This window comes from Microcaecilia unicolor, chromosome 7, assembly GCF_901765095.1.
Source record: "Microcaecilia unicolor chromosome 7, aMicUni1.1, whole genome shotgun sequence".
In the NCBI taxonomy this organism is placed as follows: Eukaryota; Metazoa; Chordata; class Amphibia; order Gymnophiona; family Siphonopidae; genus Microcaecilia; species Microcaecilia unicolor.
In genome coordinates, this window is record NC_044037.1 from 99,453,499 (window position 1) to 99,472,321 (window position 18,823).

At 47.5% G+C, this 18,823-nt stretch overlaps 1 protein-coding gene across 4 annotated transcripts in view; it reads right to left on the reverse strand.

Annotated features, from left to right (window-relative positions):
* LOC115474306 (venom serine protease inhibitor-like) overlaps positions 1-18,823 on the reverse strand; it is a 187,787-nt gene that overhangs the window by 75,564 nt on the left and 93,400 nt on the right. For 3 of the 4 annotated variants that reach the window (XM_030209731.1, XM_030209729.1, XM_030209732.1), the window contains exons 4-5: positions 17,063-17,215; positions 2,792-3,773 (exon numbers count right to left, since the gene is read on the reverse strand). The exons of the other annotated variant lie outside the window; for it this stretch is intronic. In XM_030209731.1, coding sequence (XP_030065591.1) covers positions 3,577-3,773; positions 17,063-17,215 — 350 coding nt within the window. In that variant the 3' untranslated portion in view covers positions 2,792-3,576. Of the gene's footprint in view, positions 1-2,791; positions 3,774-17,062; positions 17,216-18,823 lie in introns of those variants that run through there. 4 annotated transcript variants of the gene reach the window in all.

The window sequence follows — 18,823 nt, forward strand, 5'->3', positions numbered from 1 at the left end:
CCCTTGCATCCGTTACCTTCGCTCCTGCACCCGATCTGCTGAACGACTCTGGAGGAAATCTCGCACTCTGTCAGACTTCACCCATTACAAATTCATGCTATCCTCCTTCCAGTCCTCCCTATTCCTTGCCAAACAGGAATACTATTCTCAATTAACCAATTCTCTTGGCTCCAACCCTCGTCGCCTCTTTGCCAACCTCAACTCCCTACTTAAAGTGCCCTCCGCTCCCATCCCCCCTCACTCTCTCCTCAAACACTAGCTGACTACTTCCGCGATAAAGTGCAGAAGATAAACCTTGAATTCACTTCCAAGCCTTCTCCTCCCTGCGACTTCTCAACCCACTCCCTCAACCAACCTAACCTGGCCTCCTTCTCCTCCTTCCCTGAGATCACCGAAGAGGAAACTGCTCGCCTTCTTTCTTCCTCTAAGTGCACCACCTGTTCCTCTGATCCCATTCCCACCAATCTGCTTACCAACATCTCTCCTACAGTTAACCCCTCAATCTGTCACATCCTCAACCTCTCCCTCTCCACTGCTACTGTCCCTGACACCTTCAAGCACGCTGTAGTCACACCACTTCTCAAAAAACCATCACTTGACCCCACTTATCCCTCCAACTACTGCCCCATCTCTCTTCTACCCTTCCTCTCCAAATTACTTGAACGTGCTGTCCACAGCCGCTGCCTTGATTTCCTCTCCTCTCAGGCCGTCCTCGATCCGCTTCAATCCGGCTTTCGCCCATTACACTCGACAGAAACAGCACTGTCTAAAGTCTGCAATGACCTGTTCCTTGCCAAATCCAAAGGTCACTATTCCATCCTCATCCTCCTCGACCTATCTGCTGCCTTTGACACCGTCAATCATAATTTACTTCTTGACACACTGTCCTCTTTCAGGTTCCAGGGCTCCATCCTCTCCTGGTTCTCTTTGTATCTTTCCCAACGCACCTTCAGAGTATTTTCTAATGGCTCCTCTTCCACCCCCGTCCCGCTCTCTGTTGGGGTTCCTCAAGGATCTGTCCTGGGACCGCTTCTTTTCTCGATATACACTTCTTCCCTGGCTCGCTGATCTCGTCACATGGTTTCCAGTACCATCTCTATGCTGATGACACCCAGCTTTACCTCTCCACTCCCGACATCACAGTCGAAACCCAGGCCAAAGTTTCGGCCTGCCTCTCAGACATCGCTGCCTGGATGTCCAACCGGCATCTGAAACTGATCATGGCAAAGACTGAGCTCCTTGTCTTTCCACCCAAACCCGCTTCTCCTCTTCCCTCACTTTCCGTCTTTGTTGACAACGCCCTCATCCTCCCCGCCTCTTCAGCCCGCAATCTAGGAGTCATTTTCGACTCCTCCCTCTCCTTCTCTGCCCATATCCAGCAGACAGCTAAGACCTGTTGCTTCTTCCTCTATAATATTAGCAAAATTCGCCCATTCCTCTCTGAACAGACCACCCGAACCCTTGTCCACTCGCTCGTTACCTCTCGTCTTGACTATTGCAACCTTCTCCTCGCTGGCCTCCCGCTTAGCCACCTATCTCCCCTTCAATCTGTCCAAAATTCTGCCGCACGTTTTATCTATCGCGTGACCCGATACTCTCATATCACCCCTCTCCTCAAGTCGCTTCACTGGCTCCCGATCCGCTACCATATTCAGTTCAAGCTTCTCCTATTGACTTTCAAGTGCACTCAATCTGCAGCCCCCCAGTACCTCTCTACCCTCCTCTCCCCATATGTTCCCACCCGTAACCTCCGCTCTCAGAACAAATCACTCCTATCTGTACCCTTCTCCACCACCGCTAACTCCAGACTCCACCCCTTCTGCCTCGCATCACCTTATGCCTGGAACAGACTTCCCGAGCCCATACGCCATGCGCCCTCCCTGCCCATTTTCAAGTCCTTACTCAAAGCCCATCTCTTCTCCCTTGCTTTTGGCGCCTAACCACCCTCCCCATTCAGGATACCTACACTGACTACATAGTTTGTCACCTTTAGATTGTAAGCCCTCTTGAGCAGGGACTGTCCTTCCCCATGTTTAAACTTGTACAGCGCTGCGTAACCCTGGCAGCGCTATAGAAATGCTAAGTAGTAGTAGTAGATTGGTGAGGCAAGATTTCCCTTCACTAAACCCATATTGACTTTGTCTCATTAATCCATGCTTTTGAATATACTCTGTGATTTTGTTCTTAATAATAGTCTGTACCATTTTGCCCGGCACCGACCTCAGACTCACCGGTCTATAATTTCCCAAATCTCTTAGTACTTTACATCTGAGGTTGTACTTTAGCAATTTCAGCATAACCAACTTTTCTTTCCAATCTACAGGATTTTCCTCTTCTATATTATGGTAAATGAGAATTGATTTTGATGGTATTATCTTTGATACTTGAATATGAATATTGCTCCTATATTGTATTTCAATGTTATGTTTCATTTTTAATGGTGAAAACTTTTTCAATAAAAATATTCTGAACTGAAAATTGCAACTTGGATGTTTTTGAGAGAAAAAAAAATCCATCTACCACCTTATGATATTGTTTGGACTTTTGTAGTTTTGAAAATGAGCCCCTACTCTTTCTTCAGTTTATTTTGTGGCCAGATTGTACATTGGAAATAATTATTGCTATGTGATAATATTGTTCTGTGTATGCTGGCACTTTAATGAAACTGTCAGTGAACAAAGTACTGTACAGTGAATGAACTAAATATTTGTAAATTCAGTTGAAGTGAAATAAAATCTGGTTTGTTATATTGCTCCCTTAGTACAGTCTGAATTATATTTCCCACAACACATTTCACACAAGAAGCAATTTATTTAAAAGGACATTGAACAAGATTGCAAACATTTCAGGAGCTGAGCTGGAAGCATATTTTGGTAGTACATTTGGGAGAAGTCCCAATGCTTTCCACACAAGATTTCATTTGCCTGTATTTTCTGTGGAATTTCTTCTGTTAAAGCACTTTCAAGACATCAAACTGTAGACACATGAAGCCCTATTTTAAAATCATTCTGGAAACAGAACTGCAGGCTATGAAGGCAACAAACCAGCTAAGGGGTTCGTGGTAGTCATACTGAACATTAATCTGTTGCTTAGATCCCATGTATGCAGATATATCTGATGCATATTCATTGTGGCTAGCCTTGAGGGCTGCAAACCAGGCTGATTTACTAAGCCATTTGATAGGAGAAATATTCTATCATCATAAGATAGTGATTCTCCACTCCAGGCCTCAAGGCTCCAAACTGTTTCTGAATAGCAGTTATTAATATATATCTAAACTGGTTCTAAGAACTAGGTTAACTTGAATAACATACAGCAGGTTACTTTGAAAGTCAGAACTGATAAAGGGTTAAGAGACTAGTATGGGAAGACTGATGGGAAACATAAAACAATGTGATGCATGATGGCTTTCTGATGAGAGCCAGGTAGACAGGTATCAGGTAAATACAAAAGAAATCAGACAACAGCCCAGGAAATCCACTGCCAGCAACAGCAAAAGCATTTAGCAGTCCGGAGGCAAACACACTGCTGGACACATTGAACCTGGAGGGCAAGGTTTGCAAGGGCTTTTCTTTTTTAACACATTTCGATGTCACACTCGCTCTCAGGTACACATGTGTCATTTCCAGTACATATCATCACATAACCATCTTGGCAGAAGCAGCCCGGCACACACATCATTGTGCATATCATTGTTAAATTTATATTGTCACAGGCTTCGGGACACGTCGTGCCACACGAGTCATAATACATGTCCGGTGGGCAATTTTCCTCTGAAAAAGAGAAGAGCAAGAGAAAATGAAAGGGAATGCTTAAAATTCAAAGCTGCTTTAAACAGGAATGGTACATGGAGAATGTTAGAGCATTAGCAGAACACCAGTGAGAAAAGGAATGTTAACTCCAGAAAGTTACTCAAGGAGACGATACATAGTAGATGACGGCAGAAAAAGACCTGCACGGTCCACCCAGTCTGCCCAACAAGATAAACTCACGTGTCATTTTTTGTGTATACCTTACCTTGATTTGTACCTGTCTTTTTCAGGGCACAGATTGTAGAAGATTTACTTGTTTAAAAAATGTACTTTTAGAAAATGTGCTACTTATACATGTGTTCATCCAGAACACACAGATCTGAAGGGGTGTGAATTTTCTATTTCTTCAGAGAAAATGCCTATAGCAAAAAAAAAAAAAATTATCCATTGGCATTTATGGATGGATGGTGGACATGGAGAGAGAAGTGTCAAAAAATGTCAAAATGAACAAGGAGACTGTGCATGAGAGTGAAGAGAAAAGCAGAAATTGCCCTTTATTAATCTGGCCCTGCTATGGCAACACAGTATTTGGCTACAGGGCCACCAAAAGGAGGGGGGGGGGGGTTAAATTCCCCGAGCCCAGGCCTCCATGGGGGGCCCGGCACCAGGGTCTCTCTCTCTCTCTCCTGCTCCTGACGGGACCCGAGTGATTGCATTCTGACAGGAATAGGAGAGAGAAAACTCTGGCTCTGGGTCCCCCTTTGAGGCTGAGGAGGTCCCGGAGCTTCCTCCAGAGCTGCTCTTCTGCTCATTGCTTGCTGAGTGGCTGCTTTTCCTCTCAGGCGTGCATGCTCGGTTTTGAACCCGAGCATGCCCTGAGAGGAAAAGCAGCCGCAGGGGCAGGCAGTCAACGCTAGAGAAAGACATCTTCTGCTGGCGGGGCCTCGGGATCACCGCCAGCCAAGGTATTTCAATCGGCAGCGATTGGGGAGGGGTGGCAGCGGATGACGATTGTAGGGAGAGGGTGGTAGCGGCCCTGCTCCAGGCCCTGTGGCGGTAGCTCTGCCCCAGTTCAGGCTCTCGGCGGCCCTGCTTAGCTATACACATAGCAACCAATAAGAAAACTGTCTGATTGTCAGTAGTTTTCACAGTAGAATTTATTTATTTATTGCATTTGTATCCCACATTTTCCCACCTTTTTGCGGGCTCAGTGTGGCTTACAATACATTATGAATGATGGAAATACAGTTTGTTACAATTCAGTTATGGATTACATTGTGAAGAGTTATACGAGACAAAATCAAAGTATCGTTAAGGAATATATCAATGGAAAAGAACATTGAAACATTGGAAGGAAAACAATGGGAAACTAGAGGGTCTGAGGACAATATATAATATATAATAACGAAAAACATATGGTATACATTTTCTGTGATTAAAGGTATGAGTGTGGTGAGATTTCACGATTGAGAATTCATAAGTGGATGTGTTGATGTATAACTGAACAGTGAGTGTGGATTTTATATGTTTTGGTTCTTTCCGTAGATTTTATCAAAAAGATGTGTTTTCAGTAATTTGCGGAAGTTGGTTTGTTCGTAAATCATTTTAGGTTGCGCGGAAGTGTGTTCCAGAACTGCGTGCTCATGTAGGAAAAGGTTGACGCGTGTAGCGCCTTGTATTTCAGGTCCTTGCAGTTATGGAAGTGGAGGTTGAGGAAAGTTCAGGATGATCTTTTAGCGTTTCTGGGTGGTAAGTCGATTAACTCAGACATGTAAGCTGGGGCTTCGCCATGAATGATTTTGTGGACTAATGTGCATACCTTAAAAGTAATGCGTTCCTTAAGTGGGAGCCAGTGTAGCTTCTCTCGTAAGGGTTTTGCACTTTCATATTTTGGTTTTCCGAAGATGAGTCTGGCTGCTGTATTCTGGGCTGTCTGAAGTTTCCTCAGGATTTGCTCTTTGCAGCCTGCGTACAGTGAGTTGCAGTAATCCAGATGGCTGAGTACGAGGGATTGCACTAGGCTGCGAAAAACGGATCTTGGGAAGAATGATCTTATTCTTTTCAGTTTCCACATGCAGTAGAACATCTTTTTGGTTGTGTTGAATCAACAACAAAGATGATGAAATATGAATTAGGGGTAGGAAATAATCTACAATTCATGTGTGTATCTCGTGTATATGCTGTGCACGTGTTGTGTCTGTGGAGGGGGACAGGTGCGTGTCTTGGGGCAGTTGTAGAGTGGTAACTTTGGAAAGCAGGTACAGTTTGGAGTGAGCCAGAGCAGCTACAGGGGGGTAGTTTTTGGGTATGGGTAGTTTGCAAGATGGTGAAGAAGTTACAGGGTTAGAGTTTTTGATGATGGGGGAGGTGGGTAGAAGTTGGGGACAGTTTGTGGAATGGTTGGGCAGTTGCTGGGTGGGTAGTCTCTGTGCTTGGTGTAAATGTTTGTGGGTATTTTTAGGGGGTGGGGCAGTTTGGGGGTTGGGAGAGTAGAGAGGAGGGAGAGGTTGTTTGAAAGGAGCAATTACCCAACTGCTGTTTTCCACAATCTAAGGGCCCCTTTTACCAAGTTGTGGCAAAAGGGGGCCTGCACTGGTGTTTGGCGTGTGTTTTTGATGTGCGCCGAGACCCCCTTTTAGCTCAGTGGGTAAAAGGGTAGTCTTTCTTTTTTTGAAAGAAATGGCTGTACGGCAAGTGAAGCACTTGCCGCGCAGGCATGTCAGAGGGGAGCCCTTACCACTGTCCACTGAGATGGTGCTAAGGGCTCCCGTGCTAACCTGACAGTAACCAGCAGCGCTGGATATGACAGCACACTGGTGGTGGGAAGTACCGCTGGGCTGCTGTGGTAGCCCGACGGTACTTCCTTTTTAGTGAGTGGTAATCCCATGTTGGGCTTACCCACGCTTTGTAAAAGGGGCCCTAAGTTTTTGTACTAGAGAAGCTGGTACTGCTTCTCTCACACAAATATATTGGGATTTTTTTTTTTTGGGGGGGGGGGGGGGGGATGGCTTATTTCTCTGGAATCCCTGGTCTAATTTGGCCCATTTTTGAAAACTGTGTCTCTTCAATGTTTTTCTGGAATTCCAAATGTTATCCACTTCCATTAAATTTTCGATAGATACTTTTCCCCCAGACAGATGGACAGACATTGCTCGACCCCTTTTGTATCATTTTTTTTCCAACATCTGTTGGGCTGAAAATAATATAAAATTGAGTTTTGGAGCGTGGCTCTTTTATTGGCTCCCCCAGGAGATGGAGATTTACAAAACCCAGGACTTACAGGTTTAAATAGCAAAATCTGCTACTTATATACACAAGATCTTGAGTGATGCTCTTTTTCTGAATGTGTTTTTTGTGTAAAATGGCTGTTCCTGCTACATGTGCTGTCAAATACATGTGCCTTTCCTGTGTCCTTAAAGGTATTTCACAAAATTCAGTGAGTCATAAAATACCCTGCAAATTGTGAATGGCCTGATTTGGATATCTCTTTTCTGAACTAGACAACCTATTTAGGCTTAAAATGTATAAAATTTGTTCAGTCCCCTCCGAAGGGACACCACCTTGTAGTGGTGGAGGGGCTTCTGTGTTTCAATGACTCAGAGGGCTATGCTGAAGGGTTACCCATATCAGACAGGCCTCTGAGGAGAAACCAGACAAAGAGTGTCCCGAACTGGGAGAGTGCTAAGATGGCGACCTGTAGTTCGTATGCCCAATGGCCTAGCTGCCCTCTGAAGTTTTGTCTTCTCTACGTAAATTTTTTCGCGCTTTCCCTCTCTGTAATTGCAGTTACCTTAACTGAGAGGAAGGGGACAACCGGCGGTCAGCCGCCGATGGCCAGCATTTTGTCCCCTGAGCAGCGAGTGCGGGACCGCTGTGTGACGAACTGCCCACAGATGAAAGGGTTGGTGAGTCCTTTGATTAGCGCCGGCGAAGGAGCGTCAACGCTCTTGGACCTGGAAAAAACAACTCCATCGCTCACGAATTATTCAACCACCATGTCCAAAGGAGTGGAGGAGTGAGTTAGAGGCATTTGCTGAAACAGAGGACGTTAACAGCAGAACCCGAATCAGCGGAACCATTCCTAAACACCTAAGAGAAATCAGCTTGGAGTTTTTGGCTCCCGTGGAGGTTACATTGAATATCATCTGGAAGGTCCTTCAGGACCTAATGGTGGCAGTAAATAATTTTGTTTCAGATAAAATCTTATTAGAGAGTTACATGGACAATTTAACTGAACCCTTTGAGAGTGAAAAATTGATATAACAAAAGTTCTACACCAGCAAGAAGTGGTTATGATCTTGAAAATGATAATAGACCAGAAACTTTGAATAATAAAATGAATATTATTATAGATGATTAATATCGAGATTATTGTTTTTCCCAGAGTTCTGGGTATGCAGTGGTGTGCTGGTAAATGTTTAACAACAGGCTCTCTCCCCGGTCCACATCTGCGCCCCCCCCCCCCCCCCCCCCAAATTGCAGAGCTGGTTACAGCCGGGGAGAGAGCCTGGGGGGGGGGGCAATCTAATTCATGTTTAATGTGGGATAAAATGCCATAAATAAGTAAATAAAAATAAACTTTTAATGTTGAGCACCTGATTCTCAAAGTGGACATATTCCAAACACTACAATGAAAATAAAATGATTTTTTCTACCTTTGTTGTCTGGTGACTTTGTTTTTCTGATCATGCCGGCCCAGTATCTGATTCTGCTATCTGTTCTCTTAACTCCATTTCCAGGACTTCCTTTCCATTTATTTCTTTACTTTCCGTCTTTCTTCTTCATTTCTTGCCCTACATCTGTAAGTAAAAGCTGGGTCCTCCGCAGACTTGACTGTCCAGTGGATCCAGCTTCAGCCTATTTTCTCCATCCATGTGCAGTTATTCTCCTCTCTTCCTTTTCCCTCTTCTCATCTCATTCCTCACTCTTCCCTCCCCTCCATCCATGTCCAGCAACCTTCCTCTGCCCCCTGCCCTGCCCTCCATGCACCCATGTCCAGCAGCAACCCTCCTCCTCCCTGCCCTCCATCCACCCATGTTCAGCGACCCTCCTCTCCCCCCTGCACTGCATCCACCCATGTCCAGCAAACCTCCTCTCCCCCCTGCCCTGCACCCACCCATGTCCAGCAACCCTCCTCTCCCCCCTGCCCTCCATGCTCCATCCACCCATGTCCAGCAGCGACCCTCCTCTCCCCCCTGCACTGCATCCACCCATGTCCAGCAACCCTCCTCTCCCCTCCATCCACCCATGTCCAGCAACCCTCCCCTCCCCTCCATCCACCCATGTCCAGCAACCCTCCCCTCCCCTCCATCCACCCATGTCCAGCAACCCTCTTCTCCCTTGCCCTCCATCCACCATGTCCAGCAACCCTCCTCTCCCCCCTGCCCTCCATCCACCCATGTCCAGCAACCCTCCTCTCCCCCCTGCCCTCCATGCTCCATCCACCCATGTCCAGCGACCCTCCTCTCCCCCTGCACTGCATCCACCCATGTCCAGCAACCCTTGTCTCCCCCTGCCATCCCCTCCATGATCTACCCATGTCCAGCAACCCTCGTCTCCCCCCTGCCCTCCTCCCCTTCATCTGCGTTCTTTGAGCGCCCCCCCCCCCCCACTGCCCCGGTCGTCCATCTGCCCTCTGCTCCCACCCCGACAGACCTGGTTTCCTTCCTGCGCCGCTGCTTGCCTTTAAAAAAATTATTTTCCTTCGAGGCGCGCCGGCGTTGAAGCAAAGGCTTAGCTCGGTTTCAGCCTTCCGTTCCCTTCCCTCCCCTCGCATCATGGCTCCGCCCTCTTCGGACGTATTTCCTGTTTGCGCGAGGGCGGAGCCATGATGCGAGGGGAGGGAAGGGAACGGAAGGCTGAAACCGAGCTAAGCCTTTGCTTCAACGCCGGCGCACCTCGAAGGAAAATAAATTTTTTAAAGGCAAGCAGCGGCGCAGGAAGGAAACCAGGTCTGTCGGGGTGGGAGCAGAGGGCAGATGGATGATGGACCGGGGCAACGGGGGAGCAGAGGTGATCCGGCTCGCACTGCCCAACAACCGGCTCGCAAGATGCCAGTAAATTTAACAAGCGGCTCTTGCGAGCCGGTGCGAGCCGGCTCCAGCACACCACTGTGGGTATGACTCCTAAAGTTTTCCTCAGAAATATTTCCTCAATTATTACTTTAAAAGGAGTGAAGCCTGTGAAAACTGGGATTACTTTAATCAGTGGGATCTGAATTAGAGACTTAAGTATATGTATTGTTAAATAACGTCTAGTTTTTTAAAAGAGAAAGAATGTAATCAGATGTATTATTTCTAACTAATATTGGATAATAAGTATGTTTTCAATGAAATGAATTGACTCTACACCGTATTGAGCTTGAAGAAGCCAACCAGATGATCAATGTGGAATAATGAATTAGATGAATAATATTTGGGGAAATACAGGTTAATACCACGTTTTTTTATTCTGTTTACTGTTTAATTGATCTCCTTGTCTTGTTTCACTCTCCCTATTTAGTGGTCTAAGGAAGAGAATAGAATTACCTGATTGAAATAATTCCTATATATTACCTTCTCTGTATTTCTGGCAAGTTGTTTTATCGCTTGTAAAAATTTAAATGGTTATAAATAAAAAAAATTTAAAAAATTTGTTCAGTGTTATTTATGTGCCTTATCAGTAATAACACAGCTTGTTTCCTTATTTCCAGTCTCTCCAAACAGTTTTGGGTTGATTTTAGGGAGGATTTAAACATGTAGAACAGATTTTTATACTCTTAAATAGTCAGTTAAAAAATGACCTAATGTATACAGAGGGGCGGACTGACTATACAGGCACCAGGGCAGTGCCCGAGTGCCCAAAGACTCTGGGAGACCCAGAGGCTGTCTTGCACACTACAGCTCCCCATGCCTCAGTGGGCCGTGGATAGTGCTGGGCAGACTTATACGGTCTGAGCCAGAGCCGGTGGTTGGGAGGAGGGGCTGGTGGTTGGGAGGCGGGGATAGTGCTGGGCAGACTTATACGGTCTGTGCCGGAGCCAGTGGTTGGGAGGAGGGGCTGGTGGTTGGGAGGCGGGGATAGTGTTGGGCAGACTTATACGGTCTGTGCCCTGAAGAGCACAGGTACAAATCAAAGTAGGGTATACACAAAAAGCAGCGAATATGAGTTATCTTGTTGGGCAGACTGGATGGACCGTGCAGGTCTTTTTCTGCCGTCATCTACTATGTTACTATGTTACTTTGAAAGGCCCTGATCATCTAGTGGCCTCTTCATGAGCAGAAAAGAACCCCACTCTTTCCTGCCCGCTGCTGCTGCTCTGTCCCGCACCACCACTTCTTAAAAGAATGGTTGCCAAGACCTGTGAAATTGCCGCAGGAAGTCTCGGAAACCATTAAGAAGTGGCGGTGCCTGACGGAGCAGTAATAGTGGGCAGGAATAAGTAGGGTTCTTTCCTGCCCCCGAAGAGGCCACTAGATTACCAGCTAGGCCCAGGGGCTGTAGTGTGCATGGGGGGAGGGATAGGGTTACCATATGTCCGGATTTACCCGGACATGCCCTCTTTTGAGGACTTGTCCAGGCAACCGGGCGGGTTTTGCCAATCTGCCTGTTTGTCCGGATTTCTGGACAAACGGGCAGGCTGGTGGGCGGGCCGAAGGATGGATTTAAACATGTAGAACAGATTTTTACACTCTTAGTCAGTTAAAAAATGACCTGATGTATACAGAGGGGCGGACTGACCATACAGGCTACGGGGCAGTGCCCGAGGGCCCAAAGACTCTGGGAGGCCCAGAGGCTGTCTTCCCCCTTGCACACTACAGCTCCCCGTGCCTCAGTGGGCTGTACCCTGGCCTACTTTAAAAGGCCCTGATCATCTAGTGGCCTCTTCATGGGCAGAAAAGAACCCCACTCTTTCCGGCCTGCTGCTGCTGCTCCGGACAAATGGGCAGATTGCTAGCCTCCCCTTACCTTACTACTGCCCTGGTGGTCTAGTGACCTCTTCCGCCTTCGGGGCAGGAAAGAGCCCCCTCTTTCCTGCCCGGAGCGCTGCCCTGCATGCATCCTTCCTGTTGCTGACCAGGCGCCGATTCAAAATGACCGCTGAGAGTTGAAGTGACCTCACGAGACTTCAACTCTCGGTGGCCATTTTGAATCGGAGCCAAGATCAGCAACAGGAAGGATGCATGCAGGGCAGCGCTCTGGGCAGAAAAGAGGGGGCTCTTTCCTGCCCCAAAGAGGTCACTAGACCACCAGGGCAGTAGTAAGGGGAGGGGGGTGATGGGGTGTGTGACAGGGGGGAGGGGAAAATGTGACAGGGGGCGGAACGAGGTCGAGAAAGGGGTGGGGTGTGACAGGGGGTGGGGCGGGGTGTGTGGTGGGGCGGGGCATGTGTCCTCCTTTTTGGGGGACAAAATATGGTAACCCTAGGGAGGGAGTTACTGGAAATAATGGTAGGGGTGGTGGCAGGGGACTGGGGTGGTGCTGGAAATAAAGGTGGGAGCAGTAGCGGCCGGGGGGGGGGGCAATAACCCCTTCTGCCCCGGAGCACAGATCACTGGGGCTGTAGTGTGCAAGGGGGGAAGGAACTGGAAATAATGTTATGGGTGGTGGCAGGGTGCTGGGGGGGTGTTGGAAATAAAGGTGGGGGCAGTAGCATCCCAGGGGGGGCCCAATGACCCCTTCTGCCCCAGAGCACAGATCACTGTCAGCCCACCCCTTTGTATACATGTGTACAGGCAGGCACAGAGTACTAATTTAAAATGATATACTTGTAGCCATTCCCAGGGGCAGATTAGGCACAAGATTAGCTCTTGTGCACATATTTTATAAAATACACATTTGCACTAATTCTTATTGGCACATACTTGCAGATATTTACACCTGCTTTCCCCACGGTAATTTTGTAAAGACACATATGTTGCCTTTATGAAATAGATGGAACATAACATAAGGTGCCAAAATTCAGCACAGTGGTCAGTAGGTTTAAAGCCTTTCACAGCTGTGGGCTGAATTAGATCTTATTAATCATTGCCGGGCTTAATCTGGGCACTGGCATTGAATATCCGGGTCATTATCGGCTGTTGGCATTTATCCAGGTGCCAGATGATATTCAGACCAGGGTCTGGGTAATTGCCTGAATAAAGTTAGGTCAGTCTTTCCATAAACTGCCTTAATCGCTGAACATGGGTTACAAAACCAAAACCAGGAGAGATCAAAACACATAAATCTCTCACGCTCTCTACAGTGGTTTCTATGTTTATTCCACATAGCATCAAATCCAATTTCAATGCAAGGGCTTCTGATTTATTGATGTTCAACAACTCTGGGTTTTATCCTTATTCACAACAAGATCATTCAACTTAAACCTGTGAAATATACTCTCTTGACACCGAGCAAATCTGGTGCCTCACCAAGGTATCATTATCCTTCATTGGAATAATCAATTGTACATTATCTGCATATATATAGCACACCCAATCAAGCTGTCTATGGCCCCTTTCCTGGTCCGTGTACTTCAGCCCCCTATCACATACAGCTCCTTTGAATTTCTATACCCCACTTACATCGCTCTGCACTTTTTTCGTTAATAAATTTTAACTGCCAAATATTAAACCATTCTTCTAATTTTTGTACATCACTTTTCATGTTGCATACTCTGGGTTGCATACTCTGGGTTGGCCACTCTGTTGAAAATGTTTATCTCATCTGCAAAAAGACAGACTTTTCCTTCTAACCCTCTGGCAATGTTGCTCATAAATATATTGAATAGAATCAGCCCAGTACCAATCCCTGAGGCACTCCATTATTCACCTTTATTGTCTTTGAGGGCTCGATGCACACAGGTAGCTGTAAAATTTAGCAAGTCGCAAACAGCAAGTGATACACACAGGAGATCACATGCAAATGAGATGCATGGATCCCTCTTTGTGCATTGGTCGCTGTTTGTGAGTCTAAGCTGTCAAATGCATTTGACAGCTCCCGATGCACACCTGCATCTGACCCTGACTCTAATGCCCCACACCCCCGAAACCCTCCTGACCAGCCGCACGATGCATCAATGGCTCTGGTGGTCTAGTGACCACCCTGCACCCCCCCTTGCACCAAGCTTCAATGGCCTTGGTGGCCTAGTGACCCTCCACACCCTCCTGACTTATCCCCCTCCCACTCTCCTGACTTGGGTTCCGCTGCTTACAAAATGATGGAGCCCAGCCCGGTCCGATGCATTCCCCCGGATGTATCAGCCATTTTGGAAGTGGTGGGGCCCAAGTCAGGATGGTGGGAGGTGTTGATCATGCTCTCCTGTCTCCAAACTTTTAAGAAGAGACAGGAGAGGGGGGGGGGGGGGGTCCGGAGGCTGCAGGGAAGGGGGGTCCCTAGGCCACCAGGGCCATTGATGTTTGGTGCGGGGGGGGGGGGTCTCTAGGTCATAGGGCCATTTTTGCTTGATGTGGGGGGGGGGCAGTCACAAGGGGGGAGGTAGGGGAGCACAAGCAGGCAGCCTTTGCAGCTGTCTGCTTCCCTCCTCTCTGACAGCTCCAGAACAGCTGTAAAATTAGCTCATTAGAGCTAGGTGCTCTAGAGTTGTGCATCTCCAGGAATGCTCATCTGCATGGGGTTCTCGGTGGCTGCTAACAGCACAAGTTAAAGCCATGGAAAACCCCTTTATAACGTTGCTTTAGACTGGCTAGAGACACTCTAAAGCAAACGTTAACAGCACGGTAAGCATTGTGCATTGTGCCCTGAGTGATTTCTGTTTACTACTACCTTCTGTCACCTGTGAGTCAATCAATTTCTGAGCCAGTTTATCAACTCAAGTCCCATCCCCAAGCTGCTCAGGTAATTTATGAGTTTCCTGTGAGGAAAAGTATCAAAGACTTTGCTAAAAATCTAAATGTACCATATATAGTGCATGCCTTCTATCTAGAAATTGGATCTAGATGAGCTGGAGTGGGCTTTGATAACAACTCTAGCAATTGAGAAGTAAGGACTGTGCTGGGCAGACTTCTATGGTCTGTAACCTGAAACTAGAAATGACAAATCCAGAACAAATATTATAAGCCCACAGAGGTGCTCTCAGGTGTAACACAGCCCTCTAGTGGCTCCTGCCTAGCCTCACCAGCCCTTTGCTTCAGGAAACAACCTTGAAGCTAGACTTCTCTGTAACTCCGATGACTCGGGCCTCTATGTTTGGGCCTCCTCTTTCCCTCAGGGTGACCTCTTCATTAACCTCCGGTCCTGGACCGGCCTCCCCGCTGTATCTCCTGGTAACCGACCCCCTTACCAGTTCTTCAGGTGAGGCCCCCTGGTCACCCTTCTCTAGAAGATAGCACAGATTCCTCTGCTTTCAGAAATATGCAAATTAGCTGAGTAAATGTAAATTCCATTTATTAGAGCTATGCTTCCGTCTTGTGGGAACCTTTCTTTCCAACTATTATTCGTTTACTACCAATTCACTCCCTGAACCCATTTACTGTGGGACACCTGGGTCTCAGGGTATAACAGCCACCACCCCTGGATAGGACCTTCTTTACTCTCATTAACCTTACGGTCCTATCCTCCAACCCACGGCTGTTTGTTCATTTTAACCAATTCACAGTTCCAACATCAATACTTTGGGGACTTCTTACCCCAGGATTTTCAGCCTGCTTCTCTCTCTCTAGGACCCCCTCAGGCTTCCGGACATTGCAGATCCCCTATCTTCTCCTTCAGGCAAAACTCCCTCCTCTACTGAGAGGAAGCTATTTATGAGGTGTCCAATAAACCTCCCCACCTCTTGAGACCTTGCCCCTCTGGTTCCAGAAAGATCTGGGTCTAGCAGTCTCTTCTCACTCCCCCAGCTATCTCCCTGGAACTCCCTCTACTGGCCCATGCAAGTCAATACTCAGCTAGATCCCTGGAGCTCCCTCTAGTGACCAGAATGGGCATTTTCCTGTTTTCAGTGGGAGAGCGCCCTCTGGCGGCCTCCTCAAGTAAGGACAGACACTGTGTTTATCACAGTATGAATATTTTATATCTCTCATTCATGTCAGATGCTAGGAGTGTAACTCAGAGGATGAGGGGAAGACACCTTAAGGCTGATATAAAGTAAAATGTTGCCAGTTTGCAACGTTGTTGTCCGGTTCTGGGCACCTTGTTGGGTAGACTGGATGGACTGTGCAGGTCTTTATCTGCTGTCATTTACTATTTTACTATCATTTGACACAATTTTCCTTTTGTAAAGCCATGTTGCCTCAAATCTTGCAATCCACTGGATTGTAGAAAGTTGACTATGCTTTCCTTCAATAGTATCTCCATTAGCTTTCCCATCACTGAGAGAACACTCCACCTCTTCTCTGTCTCCACCTTTATAGAGAAAAGGTTTGTTTGTATATTAATACTTTTCAAATATTTGAATGACTATCATATCACCCCTTTCTCTCCTATCCTCCAAGGTGTGCATCTTCAAGTCATCAAATCGCTGCTCATATGTCTTGTGGCACAAACCCCCATATCATTTTCGTCACTTTACTCTGAACCACTTCAAGTCTTTTTTACATCCTTAGGAAAATGAAGCCTTCAAGACTGAACACAATACTCCAAGTGCGGCCTCACCAATGACTTGTATAGGGGCATCAACACCCCATTTCTTCTGCTGGTTATACCTATCTCTATGCACTTCATCTTTCTGGCTGTGGCCACTGCCTTATCGCATTGTTTTGTCACCTTGCTATCCTCAGACATTATCACCCTAAGGTCCCTCTCCTAAGATTTACTGATCAATCTCTCTCCTCCTATCTCGTACATCTCCTTTGGATTTCTGCATCCCAAGTGCATCACTCTGCATTTCTTCACATTCAATTTTATCTGCCAGATCTTTGACCGTTCTTCTAATTTTTGGTTTCTACTCTCTCCGGCATATCCACTCTGTTAGCTATCTTTGTGTCATCGGCAAAAAGGCAAACTTTTCCTTCTAACCCTTCAGCCCAAGTACCGACCCCTGAGGTACTCCACCTTGCTGTGAAACTTTCAAGGAGAACCTGGATTCGTGAACCCTTGGACCCCTGCCGAGGAGCGGCAGTGGCAGGCAAAACCACCCCAAACCAGAGACAAGGCAGAACTCTGACAGGCTGGTAGAAACAGGACTGGAACCGCCGGACTGAGGCAAGCAAGCTGGGACAGGTAGAGCAGGAACAGCTAGACTTCACCTGCGCATGGCCCATTTCCCCACATTGGTCACACTCTGGCTCAAACTCTTCTCTTCTCCTTGGGGTCCTGTCTTCCCCAGACACCCCTTCAGGCTTAAACATTGTCCCAACAGTCTCTAAACACAGTCTCCCTCCTAGTCCCAGAACCTGGATCATGGTGTCCAACTCTGCCATGTCCATTCCTTCTGCTGGCGACTTGGGCTCCAGCTCCTCGGGCCTCCAGACTTCTATCTCTGATCTGAACCATCTCCGCCTTCCCATAGCTCCGACATCCTCCTTGACCGTCTGTTGGGATGCAGCCTGTAATACAAGAAAAGAATCCAAGTGTGGACTGTCTGTTTCCCTGGTCCTACACTTGCTCTACTTCTTAAACTCGTACCAGAATTTCCTCAAGAACAGGCCTTTCTCTCATTTACATGAACTGCTCTTCTCTCAGCTTACTCGATCCTCCCTCATCTCCCCCCCTAGGTACCCTTGACCTGGGTAGGCGAGTAAAGCGCCTTTGTCTGCGTTGGCCCCCCTCGACTGGCTTCAGGAACCTCCCGGACCCCTCCTCCACACTCTGGCCACTCGTCTGGACTCTGGAACTCCTCCAACTCGCCTCTGGAATTCGACCGCTCCCACTATCCCCACACAGGAGACCTCATGGAACTCCGTCGACTCGCCTCCGGAACTCGACTGCTCCCCTCATCTCCACACAGGAGACCTCATGGAACTCCGCCGACTTACCTCTGGAACTTGACTGCTCCCACTATCCCCACACAGGAGACCTCCTCTGGAGACTGATGCCTTTTCCACTCGGCTTCACTTTGAGTTCCCTGGTCCCCCAGACCTGGCCTGTAGTCAGTTAGCCTTTCAGCACACTTCCCTGGGAATACAATTACTGCCTGGATCCAACCAACCCTCTGCTCTTCCCTCGGCTTCAGCTTCCACAGACAGTGGTATTCAACTGCCAAGGGTAGCAGGGATTCTCTGATGTCCTTGTCTTCAGGTAGTTATTTCTTAACAAGGTCCCATCTGGGGTACCATTTTGTAAGCCCACAGGGGTGCTCTCAGGTGTGCCACAACCCTCTAGTGGCTCCTGCCTAACCTCACCAGCCCTTTGCTTCAGGAAACAACCTTGAAGCTAGACTTCTCTGTGACACTGGTGACTCGGGCCTCTATGTTTGGGCCTCCTCTTTCCCTCAGGGTGACCTCTTCATTAACCTCCGGTCCTGGACCGGCCTCCCCGCTGTATCTCCTGGTAACCGACCCCCTTACCAGTTCTTCTGGTGGGGCCCCTGGAAGATAGCACAGATTCCTCTGCTTTCAGAAATATGCAAATTAGCTGAGTAAATGTAAATTCCATTTATTAGAGCTATGCTTCCGTCTTGTGGGAACCTTTCTTTCCAACTATTATTCGTTTACTACCAATTCGCTCCCTGAGCCCATTTACTGTGGGACACCTAGGTCTCAGGGTATAACAGCCACCACCCCTGGATAGGACCTTCTTTACTCTCATTAACCTTACGGTCCTATCCTCCACCCCACGGCTGTTTGTTCATTTTAACCAATTCACAGTTCCAACATCAATACTTTGGGGACTTCTTACCCCAGAATTTTCAGCCTGCTTCTCTCTCTCTAGGACTCCCTCAGGCTTCCGGACATTGCAGATCCCCCTATCTTCTCCTTTGGGCAAAACTCCCTCCTCTACTGAGAGGAAGCTATTTATGAGGTGTCCAATAAACCTCCCCACCTCTTGAGACCTTGCCCCTCTGGTTCCAGAAAGATCTGGGTCTAGCAGTCTCTTCTCACTCCCCCAGCTATCTCCCTGGAGCTCCCTCTACTGGCCCATGCAAGTCAATACTCAGCTAGATCCCTGGAGCTCCCTCTAGTGACCAGAATGGGCATTTTCCTGTTTTCAGTGGG